This window comes from Scyliorhinus torazame, chromosome 18 (genome assembly GCF_047496885.1).
Source record: "Scyliorhinus torazame isolate Kashiwa2021f chromosome 18, sScyTor2.1, whole genome shotgun sequence".
NCBI classification, from domain to species: domain Eukaryota; kingdom Metazoa; phylum Chordata; class Chondrichthyes; order Carcharhiniformes; family Scyliorhinidae; genus Scyliorhinus; species Scyliorhinus torazame.
In genome coordinates, this window is record NC_092724.1 from 2,607,899 (window position 1) to 2,633,574 (window position 25,676).

The window sequence follows — 25,676 nt, forward strand, 5'->3', positions numbered from 1 at the left end:
GACAGTTGTTAGTGAAGAGGATAGCTGTTAGTGAAGAGGACAGTTGTTAGTGAAGAGGATAGCTGTTAGTGAAGAGGACAGTTGTTAGTGAAGAGGAAAGCTGTTAGTGAAGAGGACAGTTGTTAGTGAAGAGGATAGCTGTTAGTGAAGAGGACAGTTGTTCGTGAAGAGGACAGCTGTTAGTGAAGAGGACAGCTGTTAGTGAAGAGGACAGCTGTTAGTGAAGAGGACAGTTGTTAGTGAAGAGGACAGCTGTTAGTGAAGAGGACAGCTGTTAATGAAGAGGACAGCTGTTAGTGAAGAGGACAGTTGTTCGTGAAGAGGACAGCTGTTGGTGAAGAGGACAACTGTTAATGAAGAGGACAGCTGTTAGCAAAGACGATAGTTGTTAGTAAAGAGGATAGTTGTTAATGAAGAGGATAGCTGTTCGTGAAGAGGATAGTTCGTGAAGAGGATAGCTGTTAGTGAAGAGGACAGTTGTTAGTGATGAAGATAGTTGTTTGTGAAGAGGACAGCTGTTAGTGAAGAGGATAGCTGTTAGTGAAGAGGAAAGCTGTTAGTGAAGAGGATAGTTGTTAATGAAGAGGATAGTTGTTAGTGAAGAGGACAGCTGTTAGTGAAGAGGACAGCTGTTAGTGAAGAGGATAGCTGTTAATGAAGAGGACAGCTGTTAGTGAAGAGGACAGTTGTTAGTGAAGAGGACAGTTGTTAGTGAAGAGGAAAGCTGTTAGTGAAGAGGATAGCTGTTAGTGAAGAGGATAGCTGTTAGTGAAGAGGAAAGCTGTTAGTGAAGAGGATAGTTGTTAATGAAGAGGACAGTTGTTAGTGAAGAGGACAGCTGTTAGTGAAGAGGACAGCTGTTAGTGAAGAGGACAGCTGTTAATGAAGAGGACAGCTGTTAGTGAAGAGGACAGTTGTTAGTGAAGAGGACAGCTGTTAGTGAAGAGGACAGCTGTTAGTGAAGAGGACAACTGTTAATGAAGAGGACAGCTGTTAGTAAAGACGATAGTTGTTAGTAAAGAGGATAGTTGTTAATGAAGAGGATAGCTGTTCGTGAAGAGGATAGTTCGTGAAGAGGATAGCTGTTAGTGAAGAGGACAGTTGTTAGTGAAAAAGATAGTTGTTCGTGAAGAGGACAGCTGTTAGTGAAGAGGATAGCTGTTAGTGAAGAGGAAAGCTGTTAGTGAAGAGGATAGTTGTTAATGAAGAGGACAGCTGTTAGTGAAGAGGAAAGCTGTTAGTGAAGAGGACAGCTGTTAGTGAAGAGGAAAGCAGTTAGTGAAGAGGACAACTGTTAATGAAGAGGACAGCTGTTAGCAAAGACGATAGTTGTTAGTAAAGAGGATAGTGGTTAATGAAGAGGATAGCTGTTCGTGAAGAGGATAGTTCGTGAAGAGGATAGCTGTTAGTGAAGAGGACAGTTGTTAGTGAAGAAGATAGTTGTTTGTGAAGAGGACAGCTGTTAGTGAAGAGGATAGCTGTTAGTGAAGAGGATAGCTGTTAGTGAAGAGGACAGCTGTTAGTGAAGAGGAAAGCTGTTAGTGAAGAGGATAGTTGTTAATGAAGAGGACAGCTGTTAGTGAAGAGGAAAGCTGTTAGTGAAGAGGACAGTTGTTAGTGAAGAGAACAGCTGTTAGTGAAGAGGACAGCTGTTAATGAAGAGGACAGCTGTTAGCAAAGACGATAGTTGTTAGTAAAGAGGATAGTTGTTAATGAAAAGGATAGCTGTTCGTGAAGAGGATAGTTCGTGAAGAGGATAGCTGTTAGTGAAGAGGACAGTTGTTAGTGAAGAAGATAGTTGTTTGTGAAGAGGACAGCTGTTAGTGAAGAGGATAGCTGTTAGTGAAGAGGACAGCTGTTAGTGAAGAGGAAAGCTGTTAGTGAAGAGGATAGTTGTTAATGAAGAGGACAGCTGTTAGTGAAGAGGAAAGCTGTTAGTGAAGAGGACAGTTGTTAGTGAAGAGGACAGCTGTTAGTGAAGAGGACAGCTGTTAATGAAGAGGACAGCTGTTAGTGAAGAGGACAGTTGTTAGTGAAGAGGACAGCTGTTAGTGAAGAGGACAACTGTTAATGAAGAGGACAGCTGTTAGTAAAGACGATAGTTGTTAGTAAAGAGGATAGTTGTTAATGAAGAGGATAGCTGTTCGTGAAGAGGATAGTTCGTGAAGAGGATAGCTGTTAGTGAAGAGGACAGTTGTTAGTGAAAAAGAGAGTTGTTCGTGAAGAGGACAGCTGTTAGTGAAGAGGACAGTTGTTAGTGAAGAGGACAGCTGTTAGTGAAGAGGATAGCTGTTAGTGAAGAGGACAGTTGTTAGTGAAGAGGAAAGCTGTTAGTGAAGAGGAAAGCTGTTAGTGAAGAGGACAGTTGTTAGTGAAGAGGACAGCTGTTAGTGAAGAGGATAGTTGTTAATGAAGAGGACAGTTGTTAGTGAAGAGGATAGTTGTTAGTGAAGAGGAAAGCTGTTAGTGAAGAGGACAGTTGTTAGTGAAGAGGACAGCTGTTAGTGAAGAGGAAAGCTGTTAGTGAAGAGGACAGTTGTTAGTGAAGAGGAAAGCTGTTAGTGAAGAGGACAGCTGTTAGTGAAGAGGACAGCTGTTAGTGAAGAGGACAGCTGTTAGTGAAGAGGAAAGCTGTTAGTGAAGAGGAAAGCTGTTAGTGAAGAGGAAAGCTGTTAGTGAAGAGGACAGTTGTTAGTGAAGAGGACAGTTGTTAGTGAAGAGGACAGCTGTTAGTGAAGAGGACAGTTGTTAGTGAAGAGGACAGTTGTTAGTGAAGAGGACAGTTGTTAGTGAAGAGGACAGCTGTTTGTGAAGAGAACAGCTGTTAGTGAAGAGGACAGCTGTTAGTGAAGAGGAAAGCTGTTAGTGAAGAGGACAGTTGTTAGTGAAGAGGACAGTTGTTAGTGAAGAGGACAGTTGTTAGTGAAGAGGATAGTTGTTAGTGAAGAGGACAGCTGTTAGTGAAGAGGACAGTTGTTAGTGAAGAGGACAGTTGTTAGTGAAGAGGACAATTGTTAGTGAAGAGGATAGTTGTTAGTGAAGAGGACAGCTGTTTGTGAAGAGGACAGCTGTTAGTGAAGAGGATAGCTGTTAGTGAAGAGGATAGCTGTTAGCTCCAGAATGAGATTAATGGTTTGGCTGAGTGGGCAGAGAAGTGGAAAATGGAATTCAATCTGGAAAGTGTGATGTAATGCATTTGGGGATGGTAAACAAAGGAAGGGAATACTCAAAATGGATTGATATGAAGAGGGTTTGAGGAAGTGAGAGACTTTGGAGTGCATGTCCACAGGTTCCTGAAGGTGGCAGAACAGATGGACAGGGTGGTTATGAGAGTCTATGGAATGTTTTTCTCTATTGGGTGAGGTATTGAATACAAAAGCAGGGATGTGATGATGGAAATGTATAAAACGCTGCTCAGGCCACAGCTGGAGTTTTGTGTACTGTTCTGGTCACCACATCTTAGGAAGGACATAATTGCGCTGGAGAGAGTGCAGTGGAGAATTACAAGAATGTGGCCAGGGATAGAAAATTGCAGCTATGGAATATATTGAACGGGGCAGGGTTGTTTTCCTGAGAATGGAGGTGACCTTATTGAGTTGGCTAGACAGAGTGGATAGGAAAGACTGTTTTCACTGGCTGAGGGGTCAGTTACCAGGGGGCACAGATTTACAGTGATTGGCAGAACGATTAGAGGTGACACGAGATAAAAACCTTTTCACCCAGAGGGTGGTGGGAATCTGGAATTCACTGTGGTTGGTGGCTGAGGTTGAAACATTCAACTCGTTTAAAAGGAACCTGGATCCATTGAAAGTGGAGGAACCTGCAAGAATACGGACTAGGTGCTGGAAAGTGGGATCAAAATGAGTGACTAGTCTCTTTCCCCCCCTTTCTGTCTGGCACAGCCACGACCAGCTGAATGGCCTCTTTTTGCACCCTAACCTTTCTATGGTTCTACATTCCTCTCACTTTGCAGTCAGCTGGAATTGTGCGTTGTGATCAGATTGGATGTGAAAGGTTGCTGTTGAATGTAGCAATGTGGTGGTTCTGGTACTGGACAGGCTTGTCATGGGTTCAAATCTGGATTGATACCAGGCAAATGATCACAAAAGCTGCCAAAATGTCACCTGGTTCACTGAATGTTTTTGTAAAGTAACTCCAGTCCCACGCTCTGGCATCAAACATGACCAACAAGGGAAATTAGGTTTGCTGGCCAGCATCATAGATCACAAACAAAAAACAAAACAAGGGCACATTACCCACTTGGAGTGTGAATCACAGCGGAACCGGATTTCTGTTCTCACCAAACATTCAGAAAAGCCATAGTGAGGTAGGTGCGTAAATGCTGGAATTTGCTCATCTGCAGCTTATGGTGCAAGGAGCACCAGATATTCAGTGGCTTCGGGGTGAATCTGTGATGGCTTCCATCATAAATACCAGTTCAAGCTGGTCAGAATGGGGTGCTGGACCCCTTTCCCTTTCCTCATCTCAGTCCTAAATGATAGTCCTGTCATCCTGACTCACTGACCCTGTGTTTTAGATTCCCTGAACCAGCAGAAACAATCTCTTAGCGTCTGCCCTATCAAGCCCCCTTCAGAAGTTTTCGGTTTCAATGAGATCACCTCTCATTCTTCTAAACTCCAGAGAGAACCAAACTCTTCAGCCAGCAGCCCACTTTCAGGGTGCACTTGAGAAACAAAAATAATGGGCTGGATTCTCCCTAAATGGGACTATGTCCCCACGCCGGGGTAAGAACGGTGGAGTTTTACTCCAGAAAGTCCGAGAAACACATTGAGCTAATTCAATGCCCGGCAGGGGGCTAGCATGGACCCGGAGTAAACCTTGCAGCTTTAGCTGCGGATATGGGCCCCCAGTGTAGCCACCTGAGTTGGCCAAGTCCCGATTTAAAATGGCGAATGGCAAAGGCTGAAGGGAAATTCAGCCAACACAGGCAGAAACCAGCAGGTGCAGGTTTACTGTGTATTAAACTCTGCAAAAGCCCTCTTTCCGGAGCGTCCTAACAACCTCCTCTGTGCCTCGCAACTGTGCCAAGCAGGACACGATTGCCATCGGCTTGCGAGCTTTTCCTAAGCTCTTCTTGTGAATCTCACTCAGGTTCTCCCACCAAGTGTGTCCTATACTCCCAGGACCTGTTTCCTCGTTGTTACAGAATTCGCTCCAAAGGGGCCATCCTTTCCCTTTGAGGTACTTCCTGATTTCTTCCTCCCATACGGGACACTGTCCTACTCTACTGCTGCTGGTCGCTGCGACCGCAAATTCCTCTGGGTTCATGAGGCGCTGCATCGATACCAGCGACCATCAGCATAATAATGTAGCAGCCATCTACATACTAATGAGCAATCCCCGGGAACAATAGCAACATTTGGGACACACAAAACTAAGCCAGACTCCCCGGCGCCAGCAGGAGCCAACACAAAAGAGGTTAACGAACACCTCAAGACCGCCCATCGATAAGGGAACCGCTCCAGTATTGGAGAAATCGAACCAAGCGATTGGAACAAAGTCCAATCACCTAGAACCAGGTACAGGGTCCACCCTGAAAGGCGGGAAGCCCCTGGGGACTATAAAAGTTAAGCCCCAAGTTCAAATCGTTCTCCTTGACCAGGTCACTTAGCAACACGAAGCAACCCGAGAGTGAACGATCCAAGCTGCCGCATCCCTGAAGTAAGTCTCAAGTCGACGCTCGCTATGAGATAGGCGCTCCTAGCTACCAGTCCATACCGGCTTTGAATCCCGCAGTTTCAGATTCCGAACGAAAGGCCTTTTGTTCCCCTGACTTGGTGGGCCAGTTCGAAGTTAAGTATAGGCTTGTTAGTTGTAGAAGTAGCTTAGACGTAGAATTTGTGCATGAGTAGCAATTACTGTGCAGAATGAATGTACTTTGATTTGAATCTTACTAATTGGTGTGTTGAGTTATTGGTCATTACTCGAACTTGAACCTGCTGGCGGTATCATAAAGATACCTGGCGACTCGAGAGCAAAGGTTATAAAACAGAGCCAAGTGAACCAACCAAAAGTTAGCAACACCGCACCTCCAGTTCGGAGTCCGCGCATACGCATGATGGCGGCCGTGCCAAGCTCCATGGTGGACACGGACCGTGGTGCCAGACAGAGAAAGGAGACCCGCCCGATCGGCCGTGCGCCCGAGCATCAACCCGCACGGATTTAACCCCCGGCCGTCTATAAGGATCCCCCCAGAGCCGTATCTCTCTCCCCCCCCCCCCCCCCCCCGACCAGGGCGGCCATGGACTGAGCCCGCAGTCGCCACGCCAGCCACCCGACCGGCAATAGGTGGTTAGTTCCACGCCGTCGGGAACTCGGCCGGTCGGGAGCGGAGGTTCGCTGGGCGGCCCTCTGTCAATGGGCCCTCAGCCGTGCAGCATACTCTGCGGTCAGGCCAATTTTCAGGTCCCGGAGAATCACCGAAACGGCGTCGGGCACGATTACAATGTAAAAGTGGATTCTCTGCCCTGCGCCAGCCGCGATTTCGGCACGGGGCAGCAGAGAATCCAGCCCAATGTTTCTGCTCTGCAGAAGTCCGTGCCCCAATTCCTTCCTGTATTTATACCCCCACCCCCCACCCCCACACACAGAGCTCTAATCCCAAGTGGGCCTAGATGGGCCCAGATCTCAGTGAGATCTGACTGAGGGGATTTTATACCAGGCTAGGGCATGTGAAATCCCAAATTAGCGAATCTCTGTACTCGGATAAGATCTAAATAATAAAACCAGGCCCTAAGAATTTGAAATAGTTTACTGCAAATAGTGAAGTTGTACATTGAAGAAAATTCTGACTATCCCAATAAATTTACATGGTTTGAAATGCCTAAAATGTTGAAATTCCACCAGAGCCAAGAGGTGGATTTCAGAAATCAGGACCGTGTGGTTTCCGTTACAAAAGCTGAGCAATTTTGTTTGCAATCGAAAAAAATCTGACAAGTAATCTAAAAAATCTTTTAAATTATTGCGCGCAATGTTAGCAGATAAATCCTTAAGAATTATGTACAGCTTTTCTTTGAATATTGTTATAATATAAATTAACCTATTTTAAATAAGTTGACAACTTAGACAAAATGCAAGACGAAGGATATCGTATGTGAAGAAATCATTGCTAATATTGCACAAAGTGCTTGGTAAGGATGTCTTTTAACCGCCACCACATATCTTTAACAAAAAATTAGTTCAGGTTCTTGATTTATTACTTCAGACTTTACCGTAAAAAATATCTGTAAATGGGTAAAACCATTATGAGGTATTTAAATTATATTCTTAAATTCATTAAGGAACAAAAAAAGTTAGGCAGGCTATATTGAAACAATCGCAGAAACGTAATTTAATTTCAGTCAATATATTCTGCCAGATGACAGAGATATGGAGAACATGCTGTGGTATTATCAGGTATTGCAGCACCCGAGAGGCTGAAGTTCCATTGGTCAAACCTGGGGGTTTACCATTGGCTGTATAGTATGTAGCTCCGCCCAGATAGGCGGGGTATAAGAATCGGTGCCGTCCCAGCAACCCTCATTCTGTACCTGAGCTGCTAGGGAACAGTTCTAGTCTAGTAAAGCCTTCAGTTGTGCTTTAACCTCGTCTTTGCAGTAATTGATCGTGCATCACGTGCATAAATAACGTTTCTGGAATGCAGTTTGTTACACTGAGTGAATTGGAGCATTTTTGTGAATGAATTAAACGTATACAAATGTTAATGATTGCTCCACCAAAGGGCAAGTTGGCATACGAGCAAACTTCCTGGCAGAGCATCTCTTAAGCCCCAATCCATTGAGAATTAAACCTATACTTACCAACTTGTTTTCTCTGATCCTTGGTTTTGAGGCGTACAATTTGCAAGTGACTGGAACTTGTAATGTCAGACATAATGTTTCCAACTTTGTTCCAAACCCTTAGGAGAGCCCCACACAGCATGTAGTAATGACGCAGCCTCATGCCTTGAACACACTCCTTCCCCTGTTGTATGAGTTTACACTTCCCGTTCCTGTGGATGACAGAAACTGGATGTTATCTCAGTCTTGTGCAGGACACATCCCATTTGTTTGTTTTCAAAGCAGATTCGAGCCAGCATAAAAAGTGGGTTTCAGACAGAACACAATCATATGGGAACACAGTAATTATATACTGATTGTACAGAGTTACTATAATAGGTAAGATTCAGAAATCATAACATTTATTCGTGGAGCATTTTAACAAACAAAATTAATTAACAATTTAGTTCAAATAAAGAACCAAAAATGGCAAATCAATCAGTTCAGCAGCCATACTGCAATATTGGAAATAGTAATGTATAAGATCCTATCTCTCATGTTTAACTGTATCCAGCAGGATACAATGGTAATGCAGGCGCACAGCACCCAATCTGTAACTAATCATTATGATGGGAATTAGTCAGTCAATGACAACCAGATTAGAGATCAGCCAATAGAAAACAAATGAGGGTGAGTAGCTAGAACCTACAAGAACATTAGAAATAGGAGCAGGGGCCATTCAGCCCAGCGAGCATGCTCAGCCATTCAATACAATCAGAGCCGATCTTGGGTTTCATTTATGAATTGAAGTTTAAAGTCCTCGTAATCTTTGCCTTGTGAATCTGGAACAATAAGGTGTCCGTTGTATTTAAAAATAACCTAATTGACATTGTTTTCATCGCCCTGGACGAGATTATAGGAGTTTCAACTCCATTTTCCCACCCCTGCTCCGTATCCCTGAATTCCTTGAGAGTCTAAAACTCTGTCTATCCCAGCGTTAAGAGTATTCAATGATGGAATATCCACAACCATTGAGTGAATAATTCCTCATCTCAGTCCTAAATGATAGTCCCGTCATCCTGACTCACTGACCCTGTGTTTTAGATTCCCTGAACCAGCAGAAACAATCTCTCAGCGTCTGCCCTATCAAGCCCCCTTCAGAAGTTTTCGGTTTCAATGGGATCAGCTCTCATTCTTCTAAACTCCCGAGGATAGAGACCCAATTTCCTCAGCCTCTCATCCCAGGGACCAACTCATTCAACCTTTGCTGTACCATCTCCAGTGAAAGTATATCCTTTCCTAAATGTGGATGCCAAAACAGAGCTGCACGTAGTATTGCCAGATATCGTCTCACCAAAATCATGCACAGTTGTAGCAAGACTTCTTTATTCTTGCACTCCAATCCCTTTGCAATAAAGGTTATGATTCATCTGCCTTCCTAATTGCTTGCTGCACACGTATGCAAACTCTGTATTCCTTTATGAGGACATCTAAGCTGATTTGAACATCAACACTTACAAGTTGCATACCTTAAAAAAAATTCTGCTTTCCAATTTTGATGACCAAAGTGAGTACTGTAACTTCACAGATTCTCCATTTACCATCTTGTTTCCCACTCACTTAACCTGTGTATATTTCTTGCTGCCTCTCTGTGCGCTCTCAACAGCTTACATTTTCACCTAGTTTTGTATCATCAGCAAATTTAGTTCATTACTCTCTGTCTCTTCATCAAAGTTATTGATATATATTGGAAGTAACTGAGGCACCAGCTCTAATCCTTGCAGCAATCCCAGCTTTAAAGGTTCTGTCTATGCCCACTCTCTGCTTTCCATCCATTAACCAATTCTCTATTCATGCTCATATTACCCCCAAATTCATGAGCCCTTATCTTGCCTATTAACCCTTTGTGTGCCAGCTTATTAAATGCCTTTTGGACATCCATGTACACCACATCTACAGATTCCCCTTTATCAACCCTACCAACACCTGGAGTCATTAAGATTGAACTCAGTCCCTTCTGATTTGCTCATTAAGTTTGAAATCAGCAGGTCTGTAAAGTGAGGGTTTTCAGATTTCATAGATTTCACAGAATTTACAGTGCAGAAGGAGGCCATTTGGCCCATCGAGTCTGCACCGGCTCTTGGAAAGAGCACCCTACCGAAGCCCACACCTCCACCCTATCCCCATAACCCAGTAACCCCACCCAACACTAAGGGCAATTTTGGACACCAAGGACAATTTAACATGGCCAATCCACCTAACCTGCACATCTTTGGACTGTGGGAGGAAACCGGAGCACCCGGAGGAAACCCACGCGCACACGGGGAGGACGTGCAGACACCGCACAGACAGTGCCCCAAGCCGGGAATCGAACCTGGGACTCTGGAGCTGTGAAGCAATTGTGCTATCCACTATGCTACCGTGCTGCCCCTTAGTGTGGCAGTATTAGCTATGAAATAAGAGGCAAACTAAAAAACAGGACGGGTGAGACTTTGCGGCCCTGCCCACTGCAGGGATTGTCCGGTCCTGCCAAAAGGCTGGGCTCCGAATCTCCCAATATGACGGAGTTGGAAAGTCACGGCTAAGGACTACATACATTTGTCGAATGTTTTTTAGTTTACAAATTGGAAAATATCAAAGTACCAACACGAACAACCCTTTCAACAGGAATTAGGGTGAATCTAACCACGCTGTGGTAACAAACTTTTCACATGGTGCTAATTTGGTCACAGTTTGAATGTCTTTCCAAATATGGATATAATGCTGTAGCTCAATAAAAAAAGTAGATCTGTGCTTCTCCAGTTTTTGATATCCTTGAAGGCTAAACTGGGCAGCACGGTAGCATTGTAGATAGCACAATTGCTTCACAGCTCCAGGGTCCCAGGTTCGATTCCGGCTTGGGTCACTGTCTGTGCGGAGTCTGCACATCCTCCCCGTGAGTCCAAAGATGTGCAGGTTAGGTGGATTGGCCATAATAAATTGCCCTTAGTGTCCAAAATTGTCCTTAGTGTTGGGTGGGGTTACTGGGTTATGGGGATAGGAGGTGTTGACCTTGGGTTGGGTGCTCTTTCCAAGAGCCGGTGCAGACTCGATGGGCCGAAGGCCTCCTTCTGCACTGTAAATTCTATGATAAATTTATTTGTGTGCAACAAGTGTGTGCCATACATCACCACAATATACAGGGAACGGCAATCATTCACCACACAATATATCTGAAATATTATTTTGTAAATTCGGTTAAGTATGTTTAAAATGAAATAGTAAGAAGTCTTACAACACCAGATTAAAGTCCAACAGGTTTGTTTCGAATCACTAACTTTCGGAGCACTGCTCCTTCCTCAGGTGAATGAAGAGGTGGGTTCCAGAAACATATACATAGACAAAGTCAAAGACACAAGGTGATACTTTGAATGCAAGTCTTTGCAGGTAATTAAGTCTACAGGTGACAGCGGATGAACGGACATCGCGTGACAATCGCCAGGCAGGAATGTTCCCTTCCAGTCAGCGAACACTTCAGCAGTCAAGGGAATTCAGCCTCTGATCTTCGGGTAAGCGTTCTCCCAGGCGGGCTTCAGGACGCGCGACAATGCAGAATCGCCGAGCAGAAACTTATAGCCAAGTTCCGCACACATAATCAAAGATCCCTCCCACCCGGCTTACTCACTCTTCCAACTTCTTCCATCGGGCAGGAGATACAGAAGTCTGAGAACATGCACGAACAGACTCAAAAACAGCTTCTTCCCCACTGTCACCAGACTCCTAAATGACCCTCTTATGGACTGAGCTCATTAACACTACACCCTGTATGCTTCATCCGATGCCAGTGCTTTTGTAGTTACATTGTATATGTTGTGTTGCCCTATTATGTATTTTATTTTATTCCCTTTTCTTCTCATGTATTTAATGATCTGTTGAGCTGCTCGCAGAAAAATACTTTTCACTGTACCTCGGTACACGTGACAATAAACAAATCCAATCCAATCCAATCCAACATGAGTACGGCCTCAACCGGGACCTTGAATTCATGTCTCATTATATTCACTCCCCACCATCTGGCCTGGGCTTGAGAAATCGTACCAACTGTCCTGGCTTGAGACAATTCACACCTCTTTAACCTATGATTATCCCTCTCTCCAGTTGCCCCGCCAGGACCTGTAGACTTAATTACCTGCAAAGAACAAAGAAAAGTACAGCACAGGAACAGGTCCTTCGGCCCTCCAAGCCTGCGTCGACCATGCTGCCCGTCTAAACTAAAATCTTCAACACTTCCGGGGTCCGTATCCCTCTATTCCCATCCTATTCATGTATTTGTCAAGATGCCCCTTAAACGTCACTATCGTCCCTGCTTCCACCACCTCCTCCTGTAGCGAGTTCCAGGCACCCACTACCCTCTGTGTAAAAAAAACTTACCTCGTACATCTCCTCTAAACCTTGCTCCTCGCACCTTAAACCTATGCCCCCTAGTAATTGACCCCTCTACCCTGGGAAAAAGTCTCTGACTATCCACTCTGTCTATGCCCCTCATAATTTTGTAGACCTCTATCAGGTCGCCCCTCAACCTCCGTCGTTCCAGTGAGAACAAACCAAGTTTATTAAACCTCTCCTCATAGCTAATGCCCTCCATACCAGGCAACATCCTGGTAAATCTCTTCTGCACCCTCTCTAAAGCCTCCACATCCTTCTGGTCGTCACTATACTCCAAGTGGCCTAACTAAGGTTCTATACAGCTGCAACATGACTTGCCAATTTTTATACTCAATGCCCCGGCCAATGAAAGCAAGCATGCCGTATGCCTTCTTGATTACCTTCCCCACCTGTGTTGCCCCTTTCAATGACCTGTGGACCTGTACTCCTAGATCTCTTTGACTGTCAATACTCTTGAGGGTTCTACCATTCACTGTATATTCCCTACCTGCATTAGACCTTCCAAAATGCATTACCTCACATTTGTCTGGATTAAACTCCATGTGCCATCTCTCCGCCCAAGTCTCCAAACAATCTAAATCCTGCTGTATCCTCTGACAGTCCCCATTGCTATCCGCAATTCCACCGTTTGTGTCGTCTGCAAACTTACTAATCAGACTTTGACTTTGTCTATATATGTTTCTGGAACCCACCTCTTCATTCACCTGAGGAAGGAGCAGTGCTCCGAAAGCTAGTGATTCGAAACAAATCTGTTGGACTTTAATCTGGTGTTGTAAGACTTCTTACTGTGCTCACCCCAGTCCAACGCCGGCATCTCCACATTATAAAATGAAATAAATAAATGCATAAGAGCTGCACCGAGATCGGTGATGATGAAATTACAAATCTGATATGACACCTGAACTAATATATTGTCCCATTATAACAAACTATAATTACTTTAAAAAAAAACTAATCTACGTAAAGGCAATTTTAAAAGAACCCATTATGAAAGGGCAACTGCTCGAAGCACATTCATTCACACTTGCAAATCCTTACCAAGCTGCGTGGCTGCATTTTAGAAAGGAGAAATTGTATAGGTTTTGCCAAATATCTTTGGCTTCTTCTGCTTCGACCTAAGATAAATAAGAAAAGTAAATAAAGTTTTACGTGTAAAATTGCATCACTGCTGAAAATAATAAAGTTAGGTAGTTTTTTTTCCACTTGCCCTTGATTTGGTGTCTGTAGAATTAGTGCAAACAATCAATTAAAAAAACAAAAATTCAAATAAAAATACTCATAATTCAAAGTTTAGTTTTTTTTTGCTAACCTGCAGATGAGTTAACCATAAACATTTAATCATCCTGTGCAGATTTGTTTAAAATATATTTAAAGAATTTTTATCATGAAACTATATAAGCCCTTGATATCCACTCAAGTTTCACAACAGTACATTGTGTCAGATCCAAATCAAATCTTTGTGAAAATTAAAATGCTGGTTCAATTTCAAGTTAAACATTATAACTAACAAACGTTTAAATAGTGTTTGAATATTAAATAAGATTTGGGGAATTTTAATGGAGGCTGGAAACATGGTGATTGGTTCCAATAAACGCCACTGATGTTTTATACGGCATCCAACTTAAGTATTCATTGTGTAATGTAAGATACTTTGCAACAAAGGTAAATGCATGAATCTAAATAACAACTTTAGCATTACGTCTTTTAGCGGGTTATAAATGAAAGCTATTTAATCTGCTTTGTTAATACAGAAACTTAATTCACACAAGCAGTTAAATTAAACTTCCTCAAATGTTCGTCATACTCCATACTTTGCCAGATAATTACAATTAATAGAACAAGGAACAGGTTATCTACTCTGCTCTTTTCCACTATAATCAGACATTCAGACTCATGCTGTAGATAAGCAATCCTATTCTCCCTTTCCATTCAATCCAACCCAAAAATCTGTTATTGCATCAGTCTGTGTTCACCTAGGTTCAGATTTAATCCTCAGAAGACCAGAATTGTACTCTTAAATTATTTTTACTTAAATGCGCCGTCTCTGAACTATCTGGCCAAATACTTTAATAACTTCAATTTAGATTGCATAAAAAAACTAATATTACAGTAACAGGAAGGCTAGATTTCAGTAGCAGTCATATTATTTTAAACTAAACATGCGAATGATCATCTTGAAAATACCTCTGCTAACCACCTGCTTCCCTTTTTCCCCATGCTGACTTCTTTGCTATTCACTCCTTTTGATTTTTATTATTTGAATGTATCTTGAAATGTATTTTTAACGTACATGTTCCAAGATTATGCCCCAGCCCTTTTTGAAATGACACCGTGGGTATTTTTGTTTACCTGATTTTATCTGTCTACTGAGTTGTACTCTATGTATTGACTGAAAATCAATTGCAGATCCAGTTTTGTCCAATCGGCTAAGGATCAGAAGTCTATTACTGACAGGTAGAACAAGATTAATTTATATACGTTTTTAATCTTCAAACTAGAAAGTTCTATTGTCTTGTTCACAACCCAAACGGCCTGACTGCACGGCCAATAATAAACTTGCCAGCAGCATTCTCAGATTTATCATTCTATAACTCCAACCCTGCTTCACAAAAATGTTTCAAATGATTATTTTCAGTTACTATGAATTGACGATCGTTTCCTTCCTAATGCTAACTGAATTTTTTTCCTCCAATCTATATCAAACACTCATTGTTTAAGCTGTTTTGGTAGAAGGCCTTGCAAGCTGTTAAATTTTCACAAGACTTGCTTCTTTCTGTTCTGTTTCTCTCACACCACAATGTAACTGCACGGAGACAGGTGTGCAGGTGGCACTGATCAGAGACTTATAATTTTCTACTTCCCATTATTTCATTTCATAGAATTTACAGTGCAGAAGGAGGTCATTTGGCCCATCGAGTCTGCACCGTCTCTTGGAAAGAGCACCCTACTCAACCGCACACCTCCACCCTATCCCCATAACCCAGTAACCCCACCCAACTAAGGGCAATTTTGGTCACTAAGGACAATTTAGCATGGCCAATCCACCTAACCTGCACATCTTTGGACTGTGGGAGGAAACTGGAGCACCCGGAGGAAACCCACGCACACCACGGGGAGAACGTGCAGACTCCGCACAGACAGTGCGGACAAGCCGGGAATCGAACCTGGGACCCTGGAGCTGTGAAGCAATTGTGCTAATCACTATGCTACCGTGAAGAATTAATTTTGCACTTGTTGAGTGCTATTTCCTAATAGTTTAGGTAAAGGTGAGAGTAGGTATTCACCATATGGCATCACAGGGGGAATTATTTGTGTCTTTCCCTTTGGCTGCGATGTGTGTTTGTACAGAAACACACGGATCCTAATGGGACACACCTTAGGCAATAGGTTATCTATGGATATTTTGCTAACTCATTGGATACTTTACTGTCTTGACAATGTTGTTTGTTTTGAATGGAATAATCTTGAATTCTTGGACCCATTTAAAAAAATGTATTCATCCACGGGAAATGGGTATCTCTGGTCACGCCAGTATTTACTGCCCATTCTTCATTACCCTAGAGAAGGTGATGTGAGCTGCCTTGTAAAGCACTTCACACATCCTGCGGTGGTGAAAAACGCTATATAAATGCAGTCTTTGTTTCTGAGATAGTGGGAGTTGCAAACATTAGTTGTCAGCCAGGGCCTATTTTATCAGACCTATTGGCACTACCATCCAACTAACAGTTTTAAAAGTCACTTGGTACTCTTCAGCCCCAGCACATAAAGCTTAATGGTGACAACAATCAAACTTTGGGAGTGAGGGGATTTCTCATGAACTGAACTTTGCAAATAACAGAACAATACTCACTCTTTTGTATTTCTTTCGTAAGTTATCAAACGTTTCTGGTTGTATTTGTTTGCCAATATTTGGTTTATACAACACATAATGCTTCAAAGTAATTTGTTCAGCCAAAAGTGCAAAAGGTTCATTTCCTCTAAGCTGTAAAAGAAACAATCAGGGAGAATGTTGAGGATACAGGGTAGCTTATCACTAAGTGACCTACAGCGCAGGATTTGAGAACATTTCGGTTAAAAGCCATTATGATTTCATACATTGTTGAGCAAAAGCAACCTAACAATCCTGTAAAATTACTTTTGGCCAGATAAATATACAAAGCTTCAAACTATCAGGCAAATATTCAAATGTATATGATTCATTGAAATGTTAACCATCATTATTCAAATGTAGTATCAGCTTCATTTAATTATGAGATTCCACTAAACCTCATTTATTGAAATGGATAGGTTTATTTTTTAAATTATATTTATTCAGATTTTTATCAAAACATAATTTTTGCATAACCATTAACAACATTTAACAAAACAAGGTGAAAATTAACATTATATAAAGAAAAAAGAACAAGAATACCCCCCCCCCCCCCGGATTGCTGCTGCTGCTGACCTTTACTGCTCTCCTAGAAAGTCGAGGAACGGCTGCCGCCTCCGAGAGAACCCGTCATGGACCCTCTCAAGGCAAACTTTATTTTCTCGAGACCGAGAGACCAGCCATGTCACCAATCCAGGTCTCCACACTCGGGGGTTTCGAGCCCCTCCACATTAAAAGGATCCGTCTCCGGGCTACCAGGGAGGCAAAGGCCAAGACCTCGGCCTCTTTCGCTTCCTGAACTCCCGGATCGCCTGACGCACCGAAGATCGCTATCTCTGGACTCGGCACCACCCGCGTGTCTAGGATCTTGGACATTGCCTGAGCGAATCCCTGCCAGAATCCTTTGAGAGCCGGACATGCCCAGAACATATGGACATGGTTCGCTGGGCTTCCCGCACAACTCGCACATCTATCCTCAACCCCAAAGAACTTGCTCATTCTCGTTGCCGTCATGTGTGCCCAGTGGACCATCTTAAACTGGATTAAGCTAAGCCTGGCACATGATGAAGAGGAATTAACCCTGTTCAGGGCATCAGCCCACAGGCCCGCATCCAGCTCCCCGCCTAGCTCCTCCTCCCACTTGCCCTTAAGTTCCACCACTGGGGCTTCCTCCGCCTCCTGTAGTTCTTGGTAGATGTCCGACACCTTCCCCTCCCCTACCCAGGTGCCGGAGACCACCCTATCCTGTATCCTACGCGGGGGTAGCAACGGAAATGTCACCACCTGTTTTTTAAGAAAGGCGCGTACCTGAAGGTATCTGAAGGCATTTCCAGGGGGCAAATTAAATTTCTCCTCCAGCGCTTTCAAGCTGGGAAAAGTCCCGTCTATGAACAGGTCCCCCATCTTTTTAATACCTGCCCTATGCCAGCTTTGAAACCCTCCGTCTATCTTGCCCGGGACAAATCTGTGACTGACCCCAGATCCTTCGTGCCACCGCCACCACCGGACTTGAGGAGTAGCGCGCCGGTGAGAATGGCAGAGGTGCCGTTACGAGCACCCCTAAGCTGGTGCCTTTACATGACGCCGCCTCTAACCGCTCCCACGTCGACCCCTCCCCCACTACCCACTTCCTAATCATGGCTATATTAGCTGCCCAGTAGTAGCTGCAAACATTCGGCAGCACAGCCCCCCCCCCCCCCCCCCCCCCCGACTGCGCCCTAAATACAGTCTCTTTACTCGCTGGGTCTTATTTGCCCATACAAATCCCGAAATGATCTTGTTCACCCGCTTAAAGAAGGACATAGGGATGAAGATGGGAAGGCACTGGAAGACAAACAAAAATCTGGGGAGGACCGTCATCTTAACGGTCTGCACCCTCCCCGCTAGAGAAAACGGGAGCATGTCCCACCTTTTAAAGTCCCTCTCCATCTGCTCTACCAGCCGGGATAAGTTAAGCTTGTGGAGGGCATCCCAGTTCCGAGCCAACTGTATGCCTAGGTACCGAAAGCTCTTCTCCACCATCTTAAGCGGCAGCTCTCCCAGTCTCTCCTCCTGCCCTTTAGCTTGGATCACGAATATCTCACTTTTCTTCTCATTTAATTTGTACCCCGAAAAATTGCCGAAGTCCCTCAGAATCTGCATGACCTCCCCTATCCCCTCTAGTGGGTCCGAAATGTACAGGAGCAGATCATCCGCATAGAGCGAGACCCGATGCTCCTCCCCCCCCCCCCCGCCGAACCAACCCCTGCCAGTTCTTTGAAGCCCGCAGCCCTATGCAAGGGCGAATAGTAACGGGGAGAGGGGGCACCCCTGCCTCGTCCCTTGGTGAAGCCTAAAATACTCCGACCTCACCCTGTTCGTGCATACACTTGCTACAGGGGCCTGATAAAGTAGTTACCACCCTATGAATCCCTCACCGAATCCAAACCTTCTTAGCGTTTCCCACAGGTACTCCCGTCCCACCCGGTCAAAGGCTTTCTCTGCATCCATCGCAGCCACTACTTCTGCCTCCCCTCCTTCTGAGGGCATCATAATAATGTTTAGAAGCCTCCGTACATTGGAGTTCAGTTGCCTGCCCTTAACGAAGCCTGTCTGATCCTCCCCTATCACCCCTGGGACACAGTCCTCTATTTTAGCGGCCAAAATCTTGGCCAGCAATTTGGCATTTACGTTCAAGAGCGATATCGGTCTGTAGGACCCACCTTGTAGCGGAACTGTCTCTCGTTTGAGAATGAGTGAAATCGAAGCCTGTGACATTGTTGGGGGGAGGGTCCCTCTTTCTTTAGCCTCGATAAAGGTCCTTAGCAGGAGTGGACTCAATAGGATAGCCGTCCGGCCCCAGGGCCTTGCCCGACTGCATACTCCCTAGGCCCTTAACAATCTCCTCCAACTCTATCGGGTCCCTCCACCAGATCCTCTTCCACCTTTGGAAACCTCAATTGGTCCATGAATTGCTTCATCCCTTACCCTCCCGCCGGGGGTTCTGACTCGTACAGTTTACCATAAAATACCCTAAAGACTTTGTTCACCCCCTCTGGGTCCAAGACCGTGTTATCATCCTTATCCCTAACTCCTCCAATTTCCCTGACCGCCTCCCTCCTACGAAGTTGGTGCGCCAGCATTCTACTCGCTTTCTCCCCACATTCATAGACTTTTACCTTCCTCAGCTGTGCTACCGCTTTCCCTGTGGTCAGCAGATCAAACTCCGCCTGCAGTCTCCGGCGCTCCTTCAGTAGCCCCATCTCGGGGGTCTCCGCGTAGCTCCTGTCTACTCTGAGTATCTTCCCGACTAGCCTTTCTCTTTCCTTCTTCTCCCTATGGGATCTGATAGAAATTAACTCCCTTCAGAGCCCCCCAAACCGTAGTCGCCGTTACCTCTCCCGTATCGTTTGTTTCCAAGTAGTTCTGAATGTTCCTCCTTATCCGCCCACAAACCTCGTCATCCACTAGCAGTCCCACATCTAGCTCCCAGAGTGGGCGCTGCCCTCTCTCTTCACCAAGTCGCAAGTCCACCCAGTGCGGAGCATGGTCAGAGACTGCAAAGGCCGAGTATTCCGTCCCCTCCACCCTTGGGATTAACGCCCTGCTCACAACAAAAAAATCTATACGAGAATAAACTTTGTGGACTTGGGAGAAAAAAGAGAACTCCTTTGCCTTCGGCCGAGCAAACCTCCATGGGTCTACGCCCCCCACCTGTTCCATGAAACCCCTCAGTTCCTTAGCCGCTGCTGGTCGCTTTCCTGACCTGGACTTTGACCGGTCCAATACAAGGTCAATGACTTGAAATGGATATGTTAATGTCATGCATTTTCCTTTCTTTTGATTTTAACTCTAGTCAATGATTGTGGGCCTAGACTCAAAGTACAGCATTTACCAAACTGTCTTCCTCTGATTCTGTCCACAGCATTTTACCCCAGGGCATTTACATGGGTGGCCCAGGCATCAGCCTCAGCAAATTATACAAATTTGGGTTCCTATGATGTATAAAAGGCCCTGACTACAATCTTCAGCTCTGAATGTGTGCATCGCGTGTGCACCTTTGCTACTTGCCAAGCAGCGAGCGCCCTTAACTAGCAGTCCTTAAAGGAACAGCTGGAGGCTGCTTGTGAAATGGCCCAGGAAACAAGCTTTTTTAAAATTGCAGTGCCAAAGGGTGCAAGGTTGCTTCTCCTGTGTCTAAAGAAAATCCAGGCCACAGCTGGCACATCCAAAGCTATTGTATACACCCTCTGCTGCCTCCTCCATGCCAAGCTTCAATAGTGGGCTTGATCACTGGCAGGTCACCAATTTTCAACCCCATCAATTCCAATGAGTTGCAGCCTGCTTGGCACTCGCAAGTCTTTGGCAGCACAGAAATAAGATCTAGGCCTCCAAATGTCCCTTTGTCAGCAAGAAATGCTGGAAGCAAGTGTGCTGTGACTGCTGCCCACACATTCTCTGCTAATATTGATAATCAGCTGTTATGTGATCGACAAAAACCTTGAAGTCTTGTATTTTTTGTCCTTATCTTCTGTTGTCTGTATTCAGAGTTTGGTGCTGTGTATGGATAACTAACTATTTGTACTTATTAAAAGGAACAGAAAGTCCAAGGCATGTAACTCTTGCTCCATTTTTGGAAAACAAAATGGTGCTTGCACTAACTAACATTTTATTTTGTATTATTTTAAAAGTGTCCATCTTCTGATCATCCACAAAGGACCTGGAGAAGAATTTCTCCCTCTGCTAGCTTGCTCCAGTCATATAGATTTCTTCCCAGAGTGGCTCCATCATGAACAATAAAGGGACATGACTGGAAGACATCATCGAGCAGCCTAAACCCAAGAAACATAATTGAAACTGCAAATTTGGGACTTCCGGTTGCGGCTATGCGGAGCTAAGTCGCATGTTCGGCAGCTCCCGCTTGGAACGGACTTTTGGGATCTTTTCAGGGCCCCCAACGTAAGTTTTTCAACATTTACCGGTGTGGGAAGAAGACTGCAACATTCCCCCGACAGTGTATGGCTTGGACCAGGAACGGGGCGACTAAAAAAAGTGGTGGTGAACCCAAAGAAAGTGCGAGGGAAGAAGAGCAAGATGGCGGCGGGCGGGGACCAGGCAGCGTGGATGCAGTGGGCCCAGGAGCAGCAGGAGGTTATCCAGCGCTGCTTCAGGGAGCTCAAAGCGGACCTGCTGGAGCCGATGAAGGCTTCTATCGACAAGCTGCTGGAGACCCAAACGGCCCAAGGGGTGGCGATCCGCGAGGTCCGACAAAAGATCTCCGACAACGAGGACAAGATCTTGGGCCTAGCGGTAAAGGTGGAGGCGCACGAGGCGCTCCACAAGAAATGGCAGGAACGGTTTGAGGAGATGGAGAACCGGTCGAGGCGGAGGAATCTGCGGATCCTGGGCCTCCCGGAGGGGCTGGAGGGGTCAGACGTGGGGGCCTATGTGGTCACCATGTTAAACTCGCTGATGGGAGCGGGGTCCTTCCAGGGGCCCCTGGAGCTGGAAGGGGCCCATAGAGTGTTGGCGAGGTGGCCCAAGGCTAACGAGCCGCCGCGGGCAGTGCTGGTGCGGTTTCATCGGTTCGCTGATCGGGAGTGTGTGCTCAGATGGGCCAAGAAAGAGAGGAGCAGCAGGTGGGAGAACGCGGAGATTCGAATATATCAGGACTGGAGCGTGGAGGTGGCGAAAAAGAGGGCCGGGTACAACCGGGCGAAGGCGGTGCTGCACAGGAAGGGGGTGAAGTTTGGCATGCCGCAGCTGGCGTGACTGTGGGTCAGCTACATGGACAGGCACCATTATTTTGAGTGGCCGGAGGAGGCGTGGGCCTTTCTTCAGGCCGAGAAGCTGGACACAAACTGAGGGTCGGGATGGGTGGTCGGGGATTGCTGTTGGGGTGTTACATTTTGAGGGGGGGGGGGTTCTTTGCTCTTGTTTCTTTTTGGTTTGGTGTGGGTGGTTAGGGTGGGTTGGGCACGGTTTTGGTTGGGTCTGTCGGGTGGGCTCTTGGAGGGGGGCAAGTAAATGGAGTGGGGGTGGATGGCTGGTAGGGGGGATGGGGCCCCGTGGGGGAGGGTAAGTGGTAAGCTGCAATGGGAGAGGGTGGTGCTGGTCAACGTGTACGCCCCGAACTGGGATGATGCGGGTTTTATGCGGCGCATGTTGGGCCGGATCCCGGACTTGGAAGTGGGGGGCCTGATAAGGGGACTGACGGACGGACGGACGGACTGGACTTTAACACGGTTTTGGATCCGGCACTGGACCGCTCCAGTCTAGGACGGGTAGGAAGCCGGCGGCGGCTAAAGTGCTGAGGGGGTTTATGGACTAGATGGGAAGGGTGGACCCTTGGAGATTTACAAGGCCGGGGGCTAGGGAATTTTCATTCTTCTCGCATGTTCATAAGGCCTATTCCCGGACCGACCTTTTTTATTCTGAGCAGGGCGATGATAGTGAGAGTAGAGGATACCGAGTACTCGGCGATAGCCATTTCGGATCACGCCCCGCATTGGGTAGACCTAGAGCTGGGGGAGGAGAGGGACCAGCGCCCATTGTGGTGCTTGGAGGTGGGGCTGTTGGCAGACGAGGAGGTGAGTGAGCGGGTCCGAGGAAGCATAGAGAGATACCTGGAGGCCAACGATAACGAGGAGGTCCGAGTGGGGATGGTATGGGAGGCGCTGAAGGCGGTGGTTAGGGGAGAGCTGATCTCCATTAGGGCCCACAAGGAGAGGAGAGAGCAGAGGGAGAGGGAGAGGCTGGTGGGAGAGATGGTGAGGGTAGACAGGAGGTATGCGGAGGTGCCTGAGGTGGGACTGTTGGGGGAGAGGCGTAGCCTCCAGGCCGAATTCGACCTGGTGACCACCAGGAAGGCGGAGGCGCAGTGGAGGAAGGCCCAGGGGGCGATTTATGAGTATGGGGAAAAGGCAAGTCGGATGCTGGCGCATCAGCTTCGGAAGCGGGACGCAGCTAGGGAGATCGGGGGAGTTAAGGACAGGGGAGGGAGTGTGGTGCGGAGTGGGGTTGGCATCAATGGGGTCTTCAGGGACTTTTATGAGGAACTGTATCGGTCCGAGCCCCCACTGGAGGAGGGAGGGATGGGCCGCTTTCTGGACCAATTGAGGTTCCCGAAGGTGGAGTAAGGACTGGTGGCGGGATTGGGGGCCCCGATTGGGCTGGAGGAGCTGGCCAAAGGGATAGGGAGCATGCAGGTGGGGAAGGCACGTGGCCGGACGGTTTGCCGGTCGAATTATACAAAAAATATGTGGACCTGTTGGGCCCGTTGCTGGTTAGGACCTTCAATGAGGCAAGGGAGGGGGGGGCTTTGCCCCCGACGATGTCCCGGGCACTAATCTCCTTGATCTTGAAGCGGTACAAGGGTCCCCTGCAGTGTGGGTCTTACAGGCCGATTTCATTGTTAATCGTAGATGCCAAGATGCTGGCGAAGGTCTTAGCCACAAGAATTGAGGTCTGGGCACCGCAGGTGATCCACGAAGACCAGACAGGGTTCGTGAAGTGGAAGCAGTTGAACGCGAATGTGCGGAGGCTCCTGAACGTTATTATGATGCCGGCGAGGGAGGGGGAGGCAGAGATAGTGGTGGCGATGGACACTGAGAAGGCCTTCGATAGGGTAGAGTGGGGGTACTTATTGGATGTGCTGGACAGGTTCGGGTTTGGGGAGGGGTTCGTCAGGTGGGTTAGGCTGTTGTACGAGGTCCCGAAGCGAGTGTGGCCACGAACAAGAGGAGGTCTGAGTACTTTTGGTTGCATCGAGGGACGAGGCAGTGATGTCCTCTGTCCCCCCTGCTCTTCGCACTGGCGATTGAACCCCTGGCTATGGCACTGAGGGAGTCGAGGAACTGGAGGGGGCTGGTGCAGGGCGGGGAGGAGCATAGGGTGTTGCTCTATGTGGACGACTTGCTGCTATATGTGGCGGACCCGGTGGGGGGAATGCCGGAGGTAATGAGGATCCTCAGGGAGTTCAGGGATTTCTCAGGGTACAAGCTCAACATGGGGAAGAGCGAGTTGTTTGTGGTTTACCCAGGGGACCAGGAGAGAGGGATTGGCGAGCTCCCACTAAAAAGGGCGGAGAGGAGCTTCAGGTATTTGGGGGTCCAGGTGGCCAGGAGCTGGGGGGCTCTGCATAGACTTAATTTCACGAGGCTGGTGGAGCAAATGGACAAACAAAGAAAAAAGAAATGTACAGCACAGGAACAGGCCCTTCGGCCCTCCAAGCCCGTGCCGACCATGCTGCCCGACTAAACTACAATCTTCTACACTTCCTGGGTCCGTATCCCTCTATTCCCATCCTATTCATGTATTTGTCAAGATGCCCCTTAAATGTCACTATCGTCCCTGCTTCCACCACCTCCTCCGGTAGCGAGTTCCAGGCACCCACTACCCTCTGCGTAAAAAACTTGCCTCGTACATCTACTCTAAACCTTGCCCCTCTCACCTTAAACCTATGCCCCCTAGTAATTGACCCCTCTACCCTGGGGAAAAGCCTCTGACTATCCACTCTGTCTATGCCCCTCATAATTTTGTATACTTCTATCAGGTCTCCCCTCAACCTCCTTCGTTCCAGTGAGAACAAACCGAGTTTATTCAACCGCTCCTCATAGCTAATGCCCTCCATACCAGGCAACATTCTGGTAAATCTCTTCTGCACCCTCTCTAAAGCCTCCACATCCTTCTGGTAGTGTGGCGACCAGAATTGAACACTATACTCTAAGTGTGGCCTAACTAAGGTTCTATACAGCTGCAACATGACTTGCCAATTCTTATACTCAATGCCCCGGCCAATGAAGGCAAGCATGCCGTATGCCTTCTTGACTACCTTCTCCACCTGTGTTGCCCCTTTCAGTGACCTGTGGACCTGTACTCCTAGATCTCTTTGACTTTCAATACTCTTGAGGGTTCTACCATTCACTGTATATTCCCTACCTGCATTAGCCCTTCCAAAATGCATTACCTCACATTTGTCCAGATTAAACTCCATGTGCCATCTCTCCGCCCAAGTCTCCAAACAATCTAAATCCTGCTGTATCCTCCGACAGTCCTCATCGCTATCCGCAATTCCACCAACCTTTGTGTCGTCTGCAAACTTACTAATCAGACCAGTTACATTTTCCTCCAAATCATTTATATGAGGAGGAGGAGTTTAAGAGATGGAACGCGTTGCCGCTGTCCCTGGCGGGTAGGGTGCAGTCAGTTAAGATGACGGTTCTGCCAAGGTTTTTGTTCCTGTTCCAGTGCCTCCCCATTCTTATCCCGAAGGCCTTCTTTAGGCGGGTCAACAGGAGCATAACGGGGTTTGTGTGGGCGCGAGGGACTCCGAGGGTGAGAAGGGTGTTCCTGGAGCGGAGTAGGGATGGGGGGGGGGTGGGTGGGGTGCTGGCGCTGCCCAACCTCTGTGGGTACTACTGGGCCGCCAATGCGGTGATGGTGCGCAAGTGGGTGATGGAGGGGGAGGGGGCGGCATGGACGAGGCTGGAGACGGCATCTTGTGAGGGTACAAGTCTGGAGGCGCTGGCAACGGCGCCGCTGCCGCTCCCTCCAATGAGGTATACCACGAACCCGGTAGTGGCGGCTACCCTCAAAATTTGAGGGCAATGGAGGCGGCACAGGGG

At 46.7% G+C, this 25,676-nt stretch overlaps 1 protein-coding gene across 2 annotated transcripts in view; it reads right to left on the minus strand.

Moving 5' to 3' along the window:
- The window catches only part of sbno2b (strawberry notch homolog 2b), a 313,687-nt gene that overhangs the window by 4,576 nt on the left and 283,435 nt on the right, over positions 1-25,676 (minus strand). For both annotated transcript variants that reach the window (XM_072482059.1, XM_072482060.1), the window contains 3 exons: positions 16,054-16,185; positions 13,242-13,318; positions 7,821-8,011 (listed from right to left, as the gene is read on the minus strand). In XM_072482059.1, coding sequence (XP_072338160.1) covers positions 7,821-8,011; positions 13,242-13,318; positions 16,054-16,185 — 400 coding nt within the window. The remainder of the gene's footprint in view (positions 1-7,820; positions 8,012-13,241; positions 13,319-16,053; positions 16,186-25,676) is intronic.